The 18768-nt window shown below is 46.6% G+C and overlaps 5 protein-coding genes across 7 annotated transcripts; 3 read left to right on the forward strand and 2 right to left on the reverse strand.

The window, feature by feature from the left end:
- Window positions 1-27: 27 nt before the first annotated feature.
- LOC103714117 (B-box zinc finger protein 32-like) lies at window positions 28-816 on the forward strand. The gene has a single exon (XM_008801267.3). The coding sequence runs from the start codon at window positions 151-153 to the stop codon at window positions 586-588; it is 438 nt and encodes a 145-aa protein (XP_008799489.2). The 5' UTR covers window positions 28-150; the 3' UTR covers window positions 589-816.
- Window positions 817-2039: 1223 nt separating this feature from the next.
- LOC103714116 (beta-glucuronosyltransferase GlcAT14A-like) lies at window positions 2040-6360 on the reverse strand. Of its 3 annotated transcripts, none has more exons than XM_026807282.2 (5): window positions 5721-6360; window positions 4889-5431; window positions 3582-3657; window positions 3372-3487; window positions 2040-2994 (listed from the first exon to the last, which is right to left on the reverse strand). In XM_026807282.2, the coding sequence occupies exons 2-5, from the start codon at window positions 5388-5390 to the stop codon at window positions 2456-2458; spliced, it is 1233 nt and encodes a 410-aa protein (XP_026663083.2). In that variant the 5' UTR covers window positions 5391-5431; window positions 5721-6360; the 3' UTR covers window positions 2040-2455. The 3 variants fall into 3 exon arrangements, with proteins under 3 accessions (XP_026663083.2, XP_008799486.2, XP_038985761.1); XM_008801264.4 differs by having other exon boundaries at window positions 4889-5627; XM_039129833.1 differs by having other exon boundaries at window positions 4889-5005; window positions 5721-6355.
- Window positions 6361-10716: 4356 nt separating this feature from the next.
- LOC103714115 (probable sarcosine oxidase) lies at window positions 10717-12352 on the reverse strand. Its single transcript, XM_026807280.2, has one exon. It carries the CDS (start codon window positions 12154-12156, stop codon window positions 10918-10920), a length of 1239 nt encoding a protein of 412 aa, XP_026663081.2. The 5' UTR covers window positions 12157-12352; the 3' UTR covers window positions 10717-10917.
- Window positions 12353-12475: 123 nt separating this feature from the next.
- LOC103699569 lies at window positions 12476-13561 on the forward strand. Its single transcript, XM_008781592.1, has one exon. The coding sequence runs from the start codon at window positions 12476-12478 to the stop codon at window positions 13559-13561; it is 1086 nt and encodes a 361-aa protein (XP_008779814.1).
- A 695-nt stretch (window positions 13562-14256) lies between these two features.
- On the forward strand, window positions 14257-17708 carry LOC120111970. The gene is made up of 5 exons (XM_039130545.1): window positions 14257-14565; window positions 14711-14772; window positions 15122-16463; window positions 16581-16662; window positions 16741-17708. The coding sequence occupies exons 1-5, from the start codon at window positions 14257-14259 to the stop codon at window positions 17706-17708; spliced, it is 2763 nt and encodes a 920-aa protein (XP_038986473.1).
- Window positions 17709-18768: the final 1060 nt, after the last annotated feature.

Below are 18768 nucleotides of genomic sequence, written 5' to 3' on the forward strand. Positions count from 1 at the left end.
ACTCATATCGGCCATGTTTTCTTTTTTTTTTTTTTTAATTCAAAACTAGCTTTGATATTTTGGTATCTTTTCTAGATAAAAGAAGTCTCGCTCGCTCGCCGGTTAGATTTAGATAGAAGTAGGGCTAGGGTTATAGTTTGGAGGGGATCGATGAAGGGACGGCGGCGCTGCGAGCTGTGCAAGGGCAGCGCCGCTGTGTGCTGCGAGGCGGACGCGGCGTTCCTGTGCTGGCCGTGCGACGCCCGCGTGCACGGCGCCAACTTCCTCGTCGCCCGCCACCTCCGCCGGATCGCCTGCGCCGAGTGCCACGCCCTCGACGAAGCCCGCATCCTCGCCGGCGCCGGATCTCCCCCCATCCGCTCCCTCTGCCGCTCCTGCCGCCGCCGTCCCCAGGAAGAAACCGCGTCCTCGGGTTCCTCTTCGTGCGTCTCCGCCGCCGACGAGGAATCACCCCGGAGAGGAGCACAGGAGGAGGGGATTCTGGTCAATTGGGCCCGGAGGATGGGGCTGGGGGACGAAGGTTCGCGGCGGCGCGCGGCGGCGGCGGCGACATTTCATAGAAACAACAAAAGACTTGCCCATGTTTAACTCTTTATAATTGTTGTTGCCTCCTATCAGTGCAATGAAAAAAAGGGGTGCAAACTGGCTATTGTCCTACCATCTTCCAGATGCAGCTTGTTTGCACAATTGCATTCTATAGTTGAAATTTGGACATTGAGAATTGGGTGATACCATGCATCTCCAGCTTAGAGGCCTTGAGAATGCTCACTCATAATGGCATTTTCTCAGTTGACTCTAATTATAGATTTATCGACAGATTTGGAGTGTCCATACCTGAGAAAATTAGAGTCACCTAGATGAAATTCTTGCCAAAAAAAATGGCAACTATGATTTTTTTTTTTTTTTTTTAATGCTGAAACAGATGATTTATACAGTTCCGATACGAAATGGTTGGTTATATACGAGGCCACTCAATTTAAAACCTCATTGGCCTCTTTATAGACTTGCTTTGTCTAAAAAGTAGCAGGCTTTGGCTGTGCTCTTTGTGCCTCGAGAATGGAATCCCTCTCACACCTAATCCTAAAATGCCCCTTTTCATGACTTTTAACTGTGTGCAGCTCTACATTGGAAAATTTGGAAGGAAATGAATACTAGAATTTATTTTTACCAAACAGAATTTCTGGATCTATGCTATGCTGCAGAAGACACTGCTTAGTTTTCACTCCTGGGAGCATTTATGTCCTGCTAAAATGGCCGACAGCCATGCTAAGCTTTGGAACAGCCTTGGATCCCTGGTGCGTTAAAAGTTTCCTTTGAAACGGACACAAGAAGGTGCTCATCTTTTATCACATCAATTGGATGGTATCCGGCAAAACTAAGAAGGAACAACAATAGCTGGGCGTCCTTTGACTCCCATCTTCTGTCTCGATTCTCTCTATCTCTGTAAATTCCTCCAAGAGCAGTGATTATTCCTTGTTTCACTATTCTTCTTCCCTCTCTCTTTATACATATTTAATTCCTACTCTTTCAATAAATTCTGGGTGGCATTTTGCCTTCCACTTCCATCAAAAAAAAAAAAAAAGAAAGAAAAGGGGAAACATTGACAGAGGGAAACACTTAGTAGGTGTTAATTCCATTTGCTTCTTTTTAGGCCTTCTTGATCAGGTGATGGAGAAAGTTTTGTCTTGCTGCTTGCAGTGCCACTGCTCAGCCGGTCCAGTTCCAAATTTCCGCTGGAAAACTGGAATACTGGTTTGGAAAGCCCAATGCATCCCAACTCAAGTGTTTGGGTACTGCTCTTTTTCCAGCCCAACCCAATTCCCACAGTGACAAGCAAAGCTCTCTCCTCTCCTACCACATCAAAGGCTTTTGATCTGACCTGCCTTCGGGGTTACTGAGAAATATGAGAGTTGCAATGGTAGCCATCAGGTTGGTGGTCCTCCTGTGTTCATATAAGAATGAAGGCTTGGTGCTTTGACTGAGTGAAGGAAGGTCACCCTTACTATGGGTTATCTTATGAGAGAAACTGGACACCAAAGTTAGTACCCACTGCAGAATCTCAATCTCAAAAATATATATTTGATCATCTCAAGAAATCATGATGCTTTATACTTGTAATCGTATCTCATGCTACAAGAGAAAAAGGAATCTCCGCAGATGGCAACAATGTAATATTGGACATCTTCTATACCCCCCCCCCCCCTTTATCAACTTACTGAAGGATCTACTCCTACTACCCCCTGATTGAAAGACCTCTACAATGTTACTTCTCTTACCTATAAAAGTCATGCTCAATAATCCACCTAATGGAAGTGAAATAAACCTAAATCTCACCCCCCCAAGTAAATTGCCGGCAGCTGCGTCATCAGTGTTGCTGGCCTTTTATAGACTGATAAAATGGATGTCGGCAGAGTCATCGCCGATGGCTTAATTCACGATCCATGGTCGGATCAGGTCAGCTGAACTTGCACTGGCTCGAACGCAGCCTCTCATCTGAAATGAGATCCGACAGCAAACTTCTGAGCCACCTTCCTGATGAACCGGGTGTCACAACATTGATATCACCCCAGGTTGAGCATGGATCATCCTCCAAATCCTTCCCTTTCCGACCGCTGAGCTGGCCTAGACACCACTTTCCAACACCCACTCCATCTGATGAGCGCCTTAGTATCTTTTTGTCTACCTTTTTGAGCACTCTGTCATCCTCCATGAACCGCCGCGCAAAAGCTGCTCCACTTTTTATCATCTCCTTATACTGTGATTGGTTGAGAAAGAGAGGGTCCAATCCTGGTGGATCATCCCAAACAAAGAATCTTAGATCATTGTTGACAGTGGTGTTTTGGAACCCAGGGCTATTGCAGATCACTGTTTGGAAGTAGGACTCCATCGAGTAGGCGACATTCGCGAAATACATGAGAAGTTTCCTGGGGAGGTTATCCCAGCTACGCACACAGTACTCCACGAAGGATCTACTGAGAATCAACCATGGAGAACCTGTTTCCATGTAAAGAAGTGAAAAATTTCAGCCAAGTCTCGATAACGAGACGGAAACACATTCTTGTGTTCATTCAATTTCGATGGATCTTGCTGATAAAATTTCAAGTAATTGTAACAATCTCCTTTGGCTTGGTAAATTGGATTTGCATCCAAGATACATGGAGGTTTTCGATATACAGGGAACCTGTATCAGTTTTCATCTTAACTTGTTGATTTGCCTAGTTTTTCAAAAATTTGGTTTATTGGACAAAAAACAAACACTTGTGAACAAGCAAAGGGAATCCAGAGTGGAAAAAATTGGAATACAGAGTGGTTCGCCCAAAAAAAAAAAGGAATACAGAGTGGAAAAATATTCATGACTACAGAATACAGACCTGTGAATAATTTAAAAGCATCAGGTGTTGCTCGTTTTTCTGAAGCAAAGAAGGATTGTGTATTTTTGTCCATATGGAGACTTGGGTCCACAATTATTTTATCAAATCTCTCTTTCCTGCAGGACAATAACTCAGCTTAGCTTAATGAGATATTTTAAAAGATACAAAAAAGATCATAAAAACTATAATAAGATTTCCAACTGAGCTTACTCTTTCCATCCAAGGTCACTAGTGTGATCAATGAAGTTCAGATCTCTTGGCAAAGAAGTGAAAGCATGAAGAAGATCTGTATGGAAAGATGTTTTTTCAACATTTGTTAATAGAATAAATGGAGGTGCAAGAAACATTTACGGGAATGGGTATTTGATCATTACCACTAAGAATATTCAAATGCAGGAGTTGCTAATGCTCCACTTTTGGCAAAATTGCAACTTTTCATTCTCCAAATCAAAAAATAGACTAATTGAAATTTCCCATCCTTAAGGCTGATGATATCGTTGTTACGACTCGAAAAGTATGTAGCATCAGATATTAAGCCTTTTACGGCCATTTCCTTGCTTAAGAAAAACAAATTTTTATTTTACCAGAATAAACAAAAAGAACTTGACAGAAGTTTTTTTCCACATGTTAATGTTGAATGAATCAAATTGATTAAATTAAAATTGAGAATTGATGGGAGCACTTCAGGCTCGCTCATAAGAACGACTTGAAACAACAGCATCAAGGTAAATGTGGACAATGAATACATCAGATCTATGGGTTCTTTCTGGGTAAGACTTCCATGATAGAAATTCCATTGAGCAGAAAGTTATCACAGAGTTTTCCTCTTCTTTTACTTATGGCCTCCACCCTCAGCTATCAATCCAACCAAGAGATAAATCTGTTCTTTGATGATGAGGATAAGGGTGAGACCTGTAGAGTGTCCTCATTAATCTTCAGAAACCATGAAATTATTAGAAAGAAAACTAGAAACCTTCACCTATGCATTACTGCAAGTGTCACAGGGTCAGAAATCAGAAATCAATCACAAGCACGGTGAAGGACCATACGGAATTATTATTGCTTACATGGATACCATATACACGAACATTGGCACAGGAATGAGGGCTCAAGTGGCATAAAGCTATAAATTCAAAGTGGTCTAGAATGAGAGTTGGACTGATTTATTTATTGATCTGAATACCATCTATCATTACTGAGATAAAATAGTCAGAGAAGCCAAAATTATTCTTATGTGGATGCTATAGCTTCAAAAAGCAGCATATTAACAAGACATGTCATCATGTTCTTGTGCAAGACGAGTGGAATCAGCTCAGAAGGCAGACCATTGTAATCCTGCGTTCCTAACATTCAAATCGAAGACCAAACTGGTTATGGTACCTCGACTATCAGATTCCCTAAGAACAAGGAGTTGCTATTTAAATCATCGAAACTGACAGAGGTGTCTGAAACCAATTCCAGCCAAAACAGGAGGGCTAACATCATGTGGAAAAAAGAAAGAAAGAAAGAGAGCTTACCATCTTGATTTACAACTGGATAGTCTGAAGCACTCAAGTTAATGAACCAATCCCAGTCTGCGTTGATCCTGAGCAGAACTGCAGCTCCATGGAGTGTGGCAGCAAGTACTGATGAACCTGTCCGATCGACTGCGTAAGTTTTTCCCACAACATCAACATTCGCAAAAGCTTTGAAAATTTTACTAGATTGAATGGAGCGTGCCAGTTTTCTCCTCTCAGTGGCAGTGGAATCAGCATCGAGGTGCAAAAGGTAGCGGTTCCTCGGGTGGTAAACTGCCTTCAAGAGCCTTAAAATCTTGTCACTTTCACCACCAGTTCCTGATATCCAATAAGCAAAAACTGGAGGATCACCAGGACCCCTTGACAGGGCCACAGGCTCGAATCCTTGGTCTGCAGCCCAAATTCCTCCTTGGAGAAAAGAATGAGACAGAACTCGTAAAACCAATGCACCAATGACAAATGCTGCAATCCCGATCCATGGAGCAAATCTAAGAAACCTCATTGCTCTACCTTTTTCGCATCAAATCTTGCAACACCATATACCTGCTCAAACATCCAAAACTTGCAACACTAATCACCAAACTTGATCTTTTATGGAGTAGGATGAATTCGGTTTCGACCAAGAGCAAACAGCACCTCGGCACTCTTAATTCCGATCAAAGCTAGCCGAAATTATATTGCAAACTCAAAAAAAATCAGATCTTGGAGGACCTCACCTCAATTCAACCAGGAGGAGTTTCTAAAATTTATGAGTTTTCTATATAAGAAAATTAGGAGAAGCTGAAGTTCAGAGGGACTTAAAAAGAACTTTAAGAACACATAAAGTTCTAACCTTTAACATCCAACAACTCGCGAACTAAATGCATCCGAGAAGAGCAGTTGCAGGCGTCCCATTAACAAAACGCACTTTAATTTAAGAAAGGAGGGGCAACCGTCGACGCCACAACTTGAAAACAGCGCTAAAGATTGGATTTTTCCGACATCACGAAATTTATGGAGGTGGAATTGGGGGGAAAAAAACGCAACAGCTGAAGAAAGGTGGAATCTTGTTGGAAGACGGACGCGGGCACGAGTGGAATCTGGGGTACAAAAACGCGGAAAGCCGTGGACTTTCGAACCGCCCACCAACGAAAATCCAACGCCAGAGGGACGAACGGAAGGAAGAGATCAGAGCAAAGGGGGGTGGGTACGAGGGAATCCTTTGAGGGTTGGGACCTGGGAAGAGGGGGGGAAAGAGGCCGAATTCGGGGAGAGAAAATTATAAAATAGGCGACATGAAAGGGAAGGGTTTGAAAAATTTGGGATCTGGGAGGCGAGAGTGGGATGGAGGAGGAAACTGTACGGGCGCTGGAGACGTCGAGGATGTTTTTTTTGCCGCCGTTCTTGGTGGGATTGCCCGAAATAAGCGCAGCACCTCGGACGGTAGATTCGGCGTGTCAATCTGAGGAGAGATTTTTGTTTTTTTTGTTTTTTTGTCTTGCTTAGTATTTGGGGATTATTGGAGATGGTTATTTGTAGCCAATCCATATCCAATCTAGTTTCTATACTATCTAAAATCTAGTTTCTGGACAACCCAGATAGCATAAGATTTCATATAAAAATAGCTAAGGATGTGATGGGTTAAATTGGGTCTCATGTGAATTGGATCAAACTGGATTGGATCGGCTAGGTTTGGATTAAGATATGTTGGATTACATTGCACAAGGGATTACTCAAATCAAGAAATATTTAAAATATAAATTTGAGTTAAGTTGGATTTCTCGAGCCTCTCCCGATTCAAGTCCAATTGGACTTCGAAATTAGAAGGATAGCAAAAAAAAAAAAAAAAAAGTCTACATTGGACAAATTACAAGTGAACTAATTTTTATCGATGTGAACATGATGAGGCTGTTATGATGCCATAGCTACTAAGTTTGGTGAATTAATTAACAACAAATTCTCCTACGAGAAAAAATTATATAATAAAGAGTTTGTTTGAAAGATCGGGTAATTTTTTTTTTAATATTATTTGGCCATCCATTCCATTCCGAATACATGTACTTGAAGACGACTTATTCAAAATCTAAACCCTGGATTTCAACTTATTCGGCAGAAGGGCTGACCATCATTTTCACACAATGTTTCCTTGCAAGTAAAAGCTTTTGAAAAGATAAAAGATTGAGTGTTCAAGTTGGATTGATCAAGTCTATAGATGTCACGATCAAAAGATTTTTTTAAGATGCACTTAAATCATCGTTATTACTAATGGATTTGATAAAGATCGATTCCGATATTGGACATGAATTGTATTTTGTTGATGATCCTTGATCACACATCGAGATCCATAAAAAGCTACAACCAGCTATGGTGTACAAGCATGGCATCAAAACATACATTTTTCATGGATCATGAGGCATCAAAACATATGGCTATTCGCTACTTTTCGCCCTAATCTTCTAAAAGATTAGTGATTAGGTTTGGTATGATAAGTAGGTCGTGGAGGAAATTATTCTGTCTCACATGCCGACGTATTAAAATAATCTCCTGTGCTTGAATCAGATAGGAGGTAAGAGTAAATACAAGGAACGTTTCTTTCCTTCCTTCCTTCATTCTTCTCTCTTATTATTTTAAGCGAGTGGGGTTATCATAAATGGACAAAAACCTCTCCTGCTGCTTCACTGGAAAGAATCTTTGGGAGGTGGTTCACGTTTCACAACAGTCACAGGGTGCATTGAATTGGACGGTCCAACTGTAATTGAAGTCACGAGATCAAAGCCTCCATAATTTAGCAGTGTAAAAGATATGAAAAGAGAGATGCAGGGATTCATCATTGGCTAAGAATTCCGATGGGGCAACAACAACAATAATTAAAGTCACCAGCAAACATCCAACCAACGTAGAATTCATGGATTTTATATAACTAGCAAGCCACATGTGACATTTTCAAGCCAAAAAAAAAGAATTGCTAAAAAAAAATATTAATGTGAATCTTCTTGTCATTAGGATTGTATCTTCCGCATGAAACAATGATTGATCTATTAAAAATATTTTGTCTAGAAAATACTATATCATTATTTTATAATAGTATTATAAAAAAATAATTTATTAAAATAAATTTAGAAGATTGAAAAAAGTTTGCTTCGATTGAGGCGTGTGATATATACTATCCTAAAAACGTGATTCGCCCTTACGTGCAGCATGTGAAGATCAAAGAGATTTTTGAAGATGCAAAATCTTTCAAAGAATCATAACTCTTTTTAAAGAGGCATCTCACAAAAAAATATTTTAATATTAAAACTCCAATACGATCTTCTTTCACAATATCAAACTTCTTTATTTATCCATGTGCATAGGACTGGAAGTGGCTACTGTGTGATCCAATGATGAATTTGTGCGAAAGATGTATTTGGAATATTATAAAAGAGGCAAATTTTTCTTCATAACGTTCGGCTTGCCCTCTCTCTGAGATACATAATTTATGGAGATACATGAGGATGGAGCAGGTTTCTAAGAATCACATTGCAATATGAGAGAGAGCTTAAGTGCTCGAATCCCACCAGTTGTGATTCACAAAGGGCTCATTTGGTTCGCGAGAAGCATTTTTCCTCCTAGGAATATAATTTCTGGAAAGTAAATTCCTAAGAAGAGGATACTTGGAAAAGTATTTTTGGCATGTTTGATTGATCATGGAAAAGTGACAAATTTTCAGAGTGCTTATGTTTGGTTGACCATCCACTTTCCTGAAAAAATTATATATAATTCCTATTATACCCTTAATAAAAATTAGATCTTTAATGCCTCTTTAATGCTGAAAGATCTTTTTGGGAAAAAAATAAAAATGGAGTGATTTCCGCCTTATGGAAAAGTAACTTTTCCATATTTCTCATGGGAAAGACTTTTTCATTAAATGTGGGAATCATATTCTCACGGAAATACAACTTTACTGTCTCTCTCCTTTGAAAATTTCAAATAAACAAGAAGCATCTCATTATTTTTCCGTTGACCACACTTTCGCTCCCTTTTTTTCGCGAACCAAACGAGCTCAAAATACAGGCGAATTCCCGTACATCAATGGAAAGAGCATTTTGCTCACGGCCACTCCTCTTGTCAAGATAAGGATGACCATGATGGACATCATGCTCATGGGCTTCACCAAATCTTTTCCTTTAGACAAGATGGTGGGAGCTCCTAACTTATAAAACAATAATATTAATAGAAAGTAAGATGGTGGGAGCTCTAGTGTTGGTTCACTCACTTGGTCAGTCAAAATGTGCCCTCCTAACAACATGGTAAATGTGCAGGTACAGAGGCAGCAAGAAGAGTTATTTTAATGAAATGTGGTGCTTGCCCAATAGATGGTCACTTGTCCATTCTAGAAGGCCTATCTAAAAAAGTCCAAAGCTCTATTTTATCTTACTAGAAAGTTAAAAAAGAAAAAGCCTGCCAGGGAAAGACTGAGCTAAAATAAACCAGTAGTTCACATTGTGACAACAACTCTTGCATTGCATTCCATGGAGAAAAACATGATGTGAAGATAGTTTCATATATCTACTTTTGAGAGATATTGTTAGATATTGGGAATTATTGAGTTCCAGTTGGTAGGGGGCAAGAGGAGGCCATTGCTTCCCCACATTTTTCTTTATAATCTTTTTGAGGGGGCCATAGAAGTGAAGAACCGAGAAATTATATCCTACACGGCATGGGTCATCTAGCCATGCATGTTGATAATCACAGCCGCTCATTCATATAGCCATGCGCCAAAGATGAGCATTTGATGAATGAGGCTCATAGAAATGAGCAGCTGTGATTGAAGGCGTGCATAGCTATATGGTGCATGCAGTGTAGGGTATAATTTTTGTGAAACGGTTACCATTTTAGATGACTGAGAGTCTTTGAGCCAACAAAGTCTTATCGCTTCTAAATGTCAAAAAGAATGAACTAAAGTGCCTTGGGTGGTGGATCCTCCGCTAAAGGATTGGTGGGATTCAGGTTCTTTTTTTTTAGGGGGTGGTGGGGGTGGCGGTGGGTAGGTTGTGGGCTTTAGGCATCTTTTTGTATCCAAGAGGGAAGGCTGGGCCACTCAAAAACGAGCTCAAAGACTTCAAGCAGGCTATATATTAGCCTTTGTTTGCTTCTTTCTTATTTTCCAAAAGATGCTTCTGCTTAATTTAAAGGCACATATCTTTCTCACTCATGATGTGCTCAAGACTCTTAGCCCTTAGGATTGTATACATCAGGGAGAACTATAAATTAAGTGATTATGTAACATAGTCTCTGATGTTCAATTTGCTTGTCCTTGTCCCCACTGTATACTAGGTAATATACCTTGGATCTCGGCATTTCCTCTCGGATAAACGTCAGTATTTGTTTGTTTCAGCTTCCAATCAATTGGATAAGGTAGCAATTAAGATGAGATAGAGCTAAGGTTGGCGATGCTTATCTCTTCTATATCAATGATACAAGATGAGTCACTTGGACCACACATGGGTGGAACAGGAAATAGAAGGACGACAAGTGGCCACAAAAGAGTCGAAGAAGAAATTTGGAATCATGGAATTAATATAATGCATGTAGATCCTGTTCCGATACCAGAGAATCTTAGTCCGACAAAAATCTTTCTTATGAATATTTGAATTCTTGAGATCTACAGTTGGCAACACAATTAATGCTTATAATTTAGCAATAAGTCAGTTTAGAAAGAAAATATTCATCTCCAATAAATATTAAATAGGGATTGGTTGTCTTGACAGCCAATCAGCGATCATCAAACAAGGATATATATGGACATGGAATCTTTCCACATCCCTTCTTGTTATTTGCATTTGATTTCACTCATCCCAAGTCCAGTATTTAGAAGCCAAAAAAACACTGTAGCTTAATTAACCTTCAATCTCCCAGTGGGTTTACAATTTTGTTTTTAATTTAATCCATGATGATATGAGAGCAATAAGCCAAGAACACATGATTCTAAACAGTTAAAGATTACACCGATCAATTGGCATGAGAAGATGGAGAGCAGGGGGCTAAGAAATGGATAGAAGGAAGCTCATTCATTCATGGTTTGGGTAGGATACTTGGTCCTCAAACTCCTTGGCATTCCCCTTTGGGTCCTCCCCAAACCTCCTCAGCCTGAAGTGTTTCAGGTCAAATCCTGCAGCCTCTCCATGGATGGCCAGCTCCGCCAGAATCCTCCCCACCGCAGGACCCATCTTGAACCCATGACCGGAGAACCCTCCGGCGACCACCACGTCCTTGCCGAACTCCCCGCCGAGGAAGTCGATGATGAAATCCCCGTCGGGGGTCATCGAGTACATGCAAGCCTGCTCCACGACGGGCTTTCCGGCCTCGACACGCCCCTGCAGCACCCGTTCGATCCACGGGATGACCGAGTCCACCGGCGCGCCGAAGCCCGACGCCCAGTCCCTCCGGTCGGGGTCGCAAGGGTAGCCCCCGTGCATCGCAATCTTGATCAGCCCGGGGAACTCCAAAGATGGCGTGCCGTAGATGTACGGCTCGCCGTAGCTCGCGAACGTCGGAAATCCGGCCTCCGGCGAGAATTCCTTCTCATGTCCGGCTTTGATCTTCCAGTAACAAACGGTTGTGTGGAGAGGCTGGATGGGAAGGACGAGACCGCTAACTGCTTTAACTAACTTCTTCATCCAGGCTCCAACGGTGACGACACACTTCCTCCCCCAGAAGCGATCGCCGGTGGCTGCTGAAACCCAGATGCCGCCTCCTTCCTCGTCTCTCTTGATGTCCGTCACCTCCATGCGGTCTCTGAGAACGGCTCCTCTTCGGATGGCCGACGCTTGGAACATGGCGACCGCCTTCGTCGGCTTGATGACGCCACCGGCGTCGGTCGCCACTCCGATCCACTGCTCGGGCAATTGGAACGCGCCGGAGAACATGTCGCGAAGCCGGCTTCGATCGAGAAGATGAGCGTGGATCGAATTCGGCTCGCAGTTGGCGATCAAGCACTGGAGGCTCTTGTTGGCCGCAGGGCCAATGTCGAGATGCGGGGTCTTGGTGAGGACGCGGTAGCCGATCTCTGACTCTGCCTCTTCCCAGAGACGGTAGGATTCGAGCGCCATCGAGGCGTAGTAGTCTTCGGGGTAGGTGGCTCGGATCGTCCGGGACTCGCCATGGGACGAGCCAAGGTGGTGCAGGAAGTCGAATTTCTCGAGGAGGAGCACCTTTTCGCCGCGCTTCGCCACCTCATAGGCCGTGCAGCTCCCCATGATCCCGGCACCGACGACGACGACATCGAACCGATCGCCGGAGAACTCCATCCCTCCTCCTCCTCCTCACCCTCTCTCTAAACTCAAGTCGACGGACGGCTGTTAAAGAAAGACAAAAGAAAAAGTAAAAAATGAAGGAACGACAGAGGAATGGCCATGTTGAGAGAGAGCTGAGATTCCACTGACCAACGGAGCACACATGCACTTACCTTGCGAAAAGATTCCTTATGCGACTCACCATAAATTATTAATTGAACTAGAACCCTCTCCACCTCTCTTCTTTATTTTTGTTTGTCTAAAAAATATATCCTAGGGGCTCCAGGGGGGAGATCATTGGGGAATTCTGTCGAACGGTTGCTGGCTGGGTGACATGGCCGAACCTGGGGATGGGTCGCCAGCGTCGTCGGAGCCGGGGCTGGCTAGAGATCCGAGGAACAATGGCCCGAGGAGTCCGGTTAAGCGTCCGACGTGGACGGAGGTGGCGAAACTAGCCCCGAGGCAATCAGCGTGGACCAGTCACCGTATTTCTCCCCGGAAGCTAGAGGTGCTGCAGGAGAGGTTCTCGGAGGTGGTAAAGGTTCCGGAAGAGGAGCTGGAGGAGATGCGGTCGAAGTGGCGTAGTTCCACGGTTCTGGTGAGGAGTATGGGGAGGAATGTTCCAGCGGATTGGGTGGCGAAGGAGGTCCGACGGGCCGGAAAGCTGGACTACGACGTCGGAAGCTTCACGTTGGTGGACAGCGTCATCGCTGTCAGATTCGCCAACGAATCAGATCGAGAGTCTGCAATGGCGAATGGCCCATGGATGGTGGCCGGTCAGCTGCCCGCCATGGAGAGGTGGCGCCCTAACTTCATTCCGGGGATCGAGGGCGTTGGGTGGGTGGTAGTCTGGCTTCGGCTACCCGGGTTGCCGCTGGACTATTGGAAGAAGGAGACGATCTTTAGGATCGCAGCGCGGGCTGAAAATCCCCTGGCGTTGGATGAATGCATGGAGAAGAGGCGTACGTTTGGTTTTGCGAGGGTGAAGATGGAGGTGGATGTGTCCGCTCCACTCAAGCCGGGGACGATGGTGATGGGGAGATCAGTGGGTAGAGAGGTAAAGTTCTGGCTTTACCTCTGGCAGGGTTTCGTCTATGAAAACCTGCCAGTCCCATGTCCCAAATGTGGGCGGATAGGGCACTCGGCGGCGGTATGCGAGTCTTCTTCTCCGGTGGAGGTGGGAGCAGACCCGGTGGTGGAGACATCTGGATCTGAGGAGGGTGCAACGGAGAAGCCTGCTGCAAATGTCCCGAATCGAGTGATGAGGGATGGTAAGCGATCCGAGGAGGAAGGCCTCTACGGACCATGGCTAATGACAAACCAGATCGGGCCATCCTTGAGGGCTCCCCGGAAGGAGGCGGCGGGCAGCGGTGCGAGGAAGAAGCCGGTACCCTCCCCTCGAGTCCTGGTCCGAGTCTGACGGGAGACAATCAGGCAACGACGGCCTCTCCGGTTGACCTTGAAGGTTGGCAGAACCCGTCCAAGGTGGCCCGCCGGAGAACGCTGGAGAAGGATGTTTCGGCGGCGGGCGCGGGCGTGACGACGGGGGGAACGAGCCAACTCGGTTCGGGATCCGAGTTGGGCGCTGAGTCAAGGGCAGGGTCGGACTCGAGTCGGGCTGCACCTTATCAGGGCCGGAGTGAGGTGAGGCCCAGCTCTAGTGGTGGGCCCCGCCGAGGTGGGCCGGGCCTGAGCCCGTTGAAGCGGTCCAGGAGCCCACCGAGGAATCAATCGGGGGAGGGCTCGATTGGTGGCCCATCGATGCCGAACGGGGGGAAGACGCCCTCCTCTACGAAGGGCGGATGGATGGTGGTCCGTCGGAGGAGCAAGAGCTCGCCACCGCCCCTCGCGCCGGTGCACGGACGACCTCCTCAGGCGGAGCATCCGGTCGTGCCGGGCGGCGGTACTTCGCGGCATGGGGTGGTGGAACCCCACGGATGACGATTGACCCGAGCTCTCTCGGTGGCGGTGGAACTGTCGGAGCGAGCCTCGGTGGCGACACTCGGGTCTTGTCCGGTGGAGACGGCGGCGCGACGGGTAGATGGGGATGGCAGAATCAACAGTGGTCGGGAGAAGGAGGTAAGCTCTTCATCCTCCGTTTCCCTGCCGTGCCATATGGCGCAGTTGAATAGTTCCAGTCCCGATTTGGTGCCAAACAAGGGAAAGGGGAAACTGGTTGATTCGGTGGAGGGAAACAACCCGGCTGACAGTGGGAGGGTGGTTGGAGGGTCCGTGGCTTGTGGCACAGGCTCCATGGGCACTGTGTGCCATATGGCACAAGGGAATAGTGGAGGGCAGCATCTTCAAATTCTTCTCCAAATGATGGCTTCAACGAAGGGAGTGAATAGGGAATCTCAAGGTGATGAAGAGGGTATGGAAGTGGACACAGGTGGCAGCAACAGCTCAGGAGATACGGGCTGTGCGGTTTCATCGGGTGATTTATGAAGATTATCTTGTGGAATTGTCGTGGTGCGGGGAAACCATCCTTTACCCCGGCTTTTCGCAGGTTGGTGCAACAGCACAACCCGGATATTTGTGTACTATTTGAGACCCGACTTTCGGGAGGCAGTTTGCAGAAGGCCAGAAGGGCGATTCCAAGATCGTGGGGGTTTTATGCTGTGGAACCCCAAGGTTTGTCATGAGGCATTATTGTTACTTGGGGACATAGCCGTGTAGATTGGATCGTTTCAATGTTTGCAATCAGGAGGTGATTTTGGTGATTTCGGAGGAAAATCATAGTCCTTGGGTTCTGTCAGCGGTGTATGCTAGCACTGATTATAGGGTGAGGAGGACATTGTGGGAGGAGGTCTCACAAATGATTAGTCAGGGCTATCCTATGCTGGTGGCAGGAGATTTCAATTGCATTGTTGATCCTCAGAAAAAGATGGGGGGAAACCTTTCTCCCACAAAAAGAAGATTAAGGAGTTTCAGGACTTTCTTACATCCAATGGTCTGATTGATTTGGGCTTTTCGGGCCTAGGTACACATGGTGCAACAATCAGCAGGGGCGGGCACGTGTGTGGGAGAGACTAGACAGAGCATGTGCTATAGCTGGGTGGATCCAGAGCTTTCCTGATCATCATGTCAGACATTTGCCGAGGATAGCATCGGACCATAATCCATTGTTGGTGAGTACTGAGGCACATATCCCAGTTCGATCCCCCTTCAGGTTTGAGAAGTTTTGGCTGTGCTACCCACGGTCCTGGGAGATGGTGCAGGAGGCATGGAGTACCCCGGTTAGGGGTGATGCTATGTATCGGGTGTCCCGAAGGCTGGAGTTGACCAGGAGGCGGCTGCGAAGGTGGAACCGAGAGGAGGTGGAGAACATTTTCAGGAGAACAGAGGAGGAGGAGGAGGCCATTGACAGATTACAGTCTCAGGAGGCACAGAGAGGAGGGTTATCGGAGGAGGAGATGGGAGAGCTTAGATCGCACTTGGCCTTACATGACTCCCTTCTTAGGCAACGGGATACCTTATGGAGACAGAAGTCCAGGATCCAATGGATCTTGGAGGGAGACCGGAACACTAGATTTTTTCATCAGGCGACAATGATCAGGAGGCATCAGAACAAGATCAGAATTATCAGGAGTGAGGACGGGCAGATGTCAGAGGACCCTGACATGATCCGGAGGATTATGGAGAGCTTCTTCAAAGCGAGGTGGACGGAGCCGTTAGGTGGGAGGCGTCGAGTGGAGATGCCGATGCCTACTGTGAGGGTATCGGAGGAGGAGACAGATGTAATGATTAGGCTGGTATCAGAGGAGGAGATGAAGGCGGCGGTGTGGTCCCTTGAGGGGGACAAGGCACCAGGGCCAAATGGTTTTCCACCGTTGATCTTCCGAAGGTACTGGATGGTAGTAGGACAAGATATAACGGCGGCTATACAACAGTTCTTTACCACAACTGTGATGTCATCAGACCGGCAGAGGACCTTCATTACCCTGATACCGAAGCGGCAGGATGCTACTGACCCGGGTCATTTCCGACCGATCAGCCTGTGCACCACTTTGTACAAGGCAACGATGAAGATTCTTGCTGTCAAGTTGAGGGATTTACTTCCGAGGCTGATCAGCCCGGAGCAGGATGCTTTCATAGGCGGTCGGAGCATCTCCAACAATGTACTGATAGCACAGAAGTTCATGTTCGATCCGGGGAGGGCCCCGATGAGGAGGAGCTTGATGAGGGTCAAGCTTGATATAGAGAGGGCCTATGATAGGATGCGGTGGAACTTTGTACATCAGTCTCTACAGGTGTTTGGTTTTTCGGAGACATGGATTCAGTGGATTATGGGTTGTGTCAGGGCTCCTTCTTTTGCCATCTTGGTAAATGGCACACCCTCCCGTTTCTTTGTGTCGTCAGAAGGATTGCGGCAGGGATGCCCGCTTTCCCCCCTATTGTTTATTGTCTGTGCGGATGCTTTATCTAGATTCTTGCATCAGGCTGTACTTACTCAGGAGCTAGAGACTTACAGGCCAGTAGTGGATGCTCCCTCGATCTCTCATTTGCTTTTTGTGGATGATTGTTTGCTATTGGCTCGGTCGGCTCGGTAGGACGCCCGGGTTCTGAGTAGGGTTCTATGGGACTACTGTGCTATGTCAGGTCAACGAGTTAACTTATCGAAATCTGTAGTCTGCTTTAGCTCGTCGACCAGACAAGAGGAGAAGAACTCTATCATGGAGATTCTGGGGGTGGCCGAGCAGGATGGCATGATGAGGTACTTGGGGGTCCCGCTTTCTGGTCGGCGACTGCGCGGCAGGGATTGTACTTTCTTGGAGGCCAGCATCAGGCAAAGGGTGGAGGGCTGGCAGAGGCACTCACTATCTATGATGGGGAGGATCACTTTGGTTCGGTTAGTCCTTTCTTCGATCCCTACCTATCTACTTTCCACCTCCTTCATCCTAGTGGCGGTTCTGAGGACCATTGAGCAGCTTCTTAGAAGTTTCATTAGGGGGAGGCAGGGTGGTAGAGATGGTATTCATCTGCTGGCATGGGAGGTGGTGTGTCAGCCGACCAGATGGGGAGGTTTACGGGTGCAGTCCTTATTGGAGAGGCGGGAGGCTTTAGCGGCATGCCATGTTGCTAGATTTGTTATGGAGTCTAACAGCATATGGTCCTCGTTGTTGAGGGCTAAGTATGGAGTTTTGATTCTCGGAGCAAGAGCAGCCCGTCATCACTCTCCAGTGTGGAGGGAGATGTGCACCAGAGTGGGGGCGGTATTGCCGGAGATCAGATGGGCTGTTGGCGACGGACGCTCGATAGATGTGTTGGAGGATTGTTGGGTGACCGCGCAGCCGATCAGCCGCCTGCCCACCATGGTGGATTCGGGACGCTTAACAGGCTGTAGGGTCAGCGATCTGATGATCCCAGATGAGGGCAGGTGGAGGGTGGGGCTGGTCCGAGAGGTGTTTGGGGAGCAGCTGGCAGAGATGATACTGGCTCTTCCGGTGCCCACCAGAGGGGAGTCTGACAGGTTGATCTGGGTGCCATCGGGACGGTCGCAGGTGCGAGCTAGGGATCTTCTGGCTCTCTTCAGTGGGGAGCTAGTCAGGCAGATTGAGAAAGGGTAGATTTGGAGGATGCGGATCCATCCGTGGGTGGTACTCTTCATCTGGAAGGCCTGGGGTTGCCTACCTACCAGGAGTGTGCTATTCAGGCGGGGTGTGTGGATCCCTCAGTATTATGAGATGTGTTCAGACGCTGTGGAGACCATCGAGCATGTCTTGTTGTAGTGTCCCAGGGCTAGGGAGATATGGAGGAGGTCACCTGTCCCTCTTTCTTGTTCAGTGGAGTCGGTACAGGATTTGTTACATCTGCTGAGAGTATCCATGCAGAGCCCTAGATTTGCCCAGGCGGGGATACTTAGAGCATATCTGGCCTACCACATTTGGTTGGACCGGAATGCACGATTGTTTGAGGGTAGGAGGTTCTCGACGAGGATGGTGGTGGATAGAGCTGTGCTTTAGGCTGGGAAGGTTTCCTCCGGTCTCGACTTGTGTTCTCTTGGGACGGCCAGGGACATCTGGGGTACTCGTTGTGTTGTTTCAACGCTCAGGTTTGTCGTTGCTTCTTGGGTGCCCCCACCCCATAGTTATCTCAGGGTAAGTTTTGATGGTAGCGTGGCATTGGAGGGGAGGTCCGGAGGGGTTGGATTTGTCATCAGAGATCACCTTGGGCGCCTGGTTGCTGCGGGTGGCTGGTGTACACCTGGGCTCACATAGTGGGAGCTGAGCTGCGGGCAGCTTGGGAGGGCGTATCCTACGCAAGGCGGGTGCTTGGTGCTAGGCGAGTGCACCTCGAGGGGGATTCATCTATAGTCATCGATTGGATCCGGAGTGCGGACAGGTTTGGTGATGGCCATCCTCTTATTCGTGAGACCCGCAGGCTGGCTTTGGAGATGGACAGTTTTGAGGCAGTACATGCTTTCCGAGAGGCGAACAGAGCAGCAGATTGGGTCGCCTCTTACGTTGCACGGCATTCAGGGGAGATCTGCTAGACTTCCACGGTAGAGCTTCCGCCTCTTCTGTATTTTTTTCTTTCTTCTGATATGGCAGGATGTACTCACGTTAGAGTTATATGAAATTGCCGTTTTTACCAAAAAAAAAAATTATATCCTATATCATATCCACC

The sequence above is a fragment of the Phoenix dactylifera genome, chromosome 9 (assembly GCF_009389715.1).
Source record: "Phoenix dactylifera cultivar Barhee BC4 chromosome 9, palm_55x_up_171113_PBpolish2nd_filt_p, whole genome shotgun sequence".
Classification (NCBI taxonomy): domain Eukaryota; kingdom Viridiplantae; phylum Streptophyta; class Magnoliopsida; order Arecales; family Arecaceae; genus Phoenix; species Phoenix dactylifera.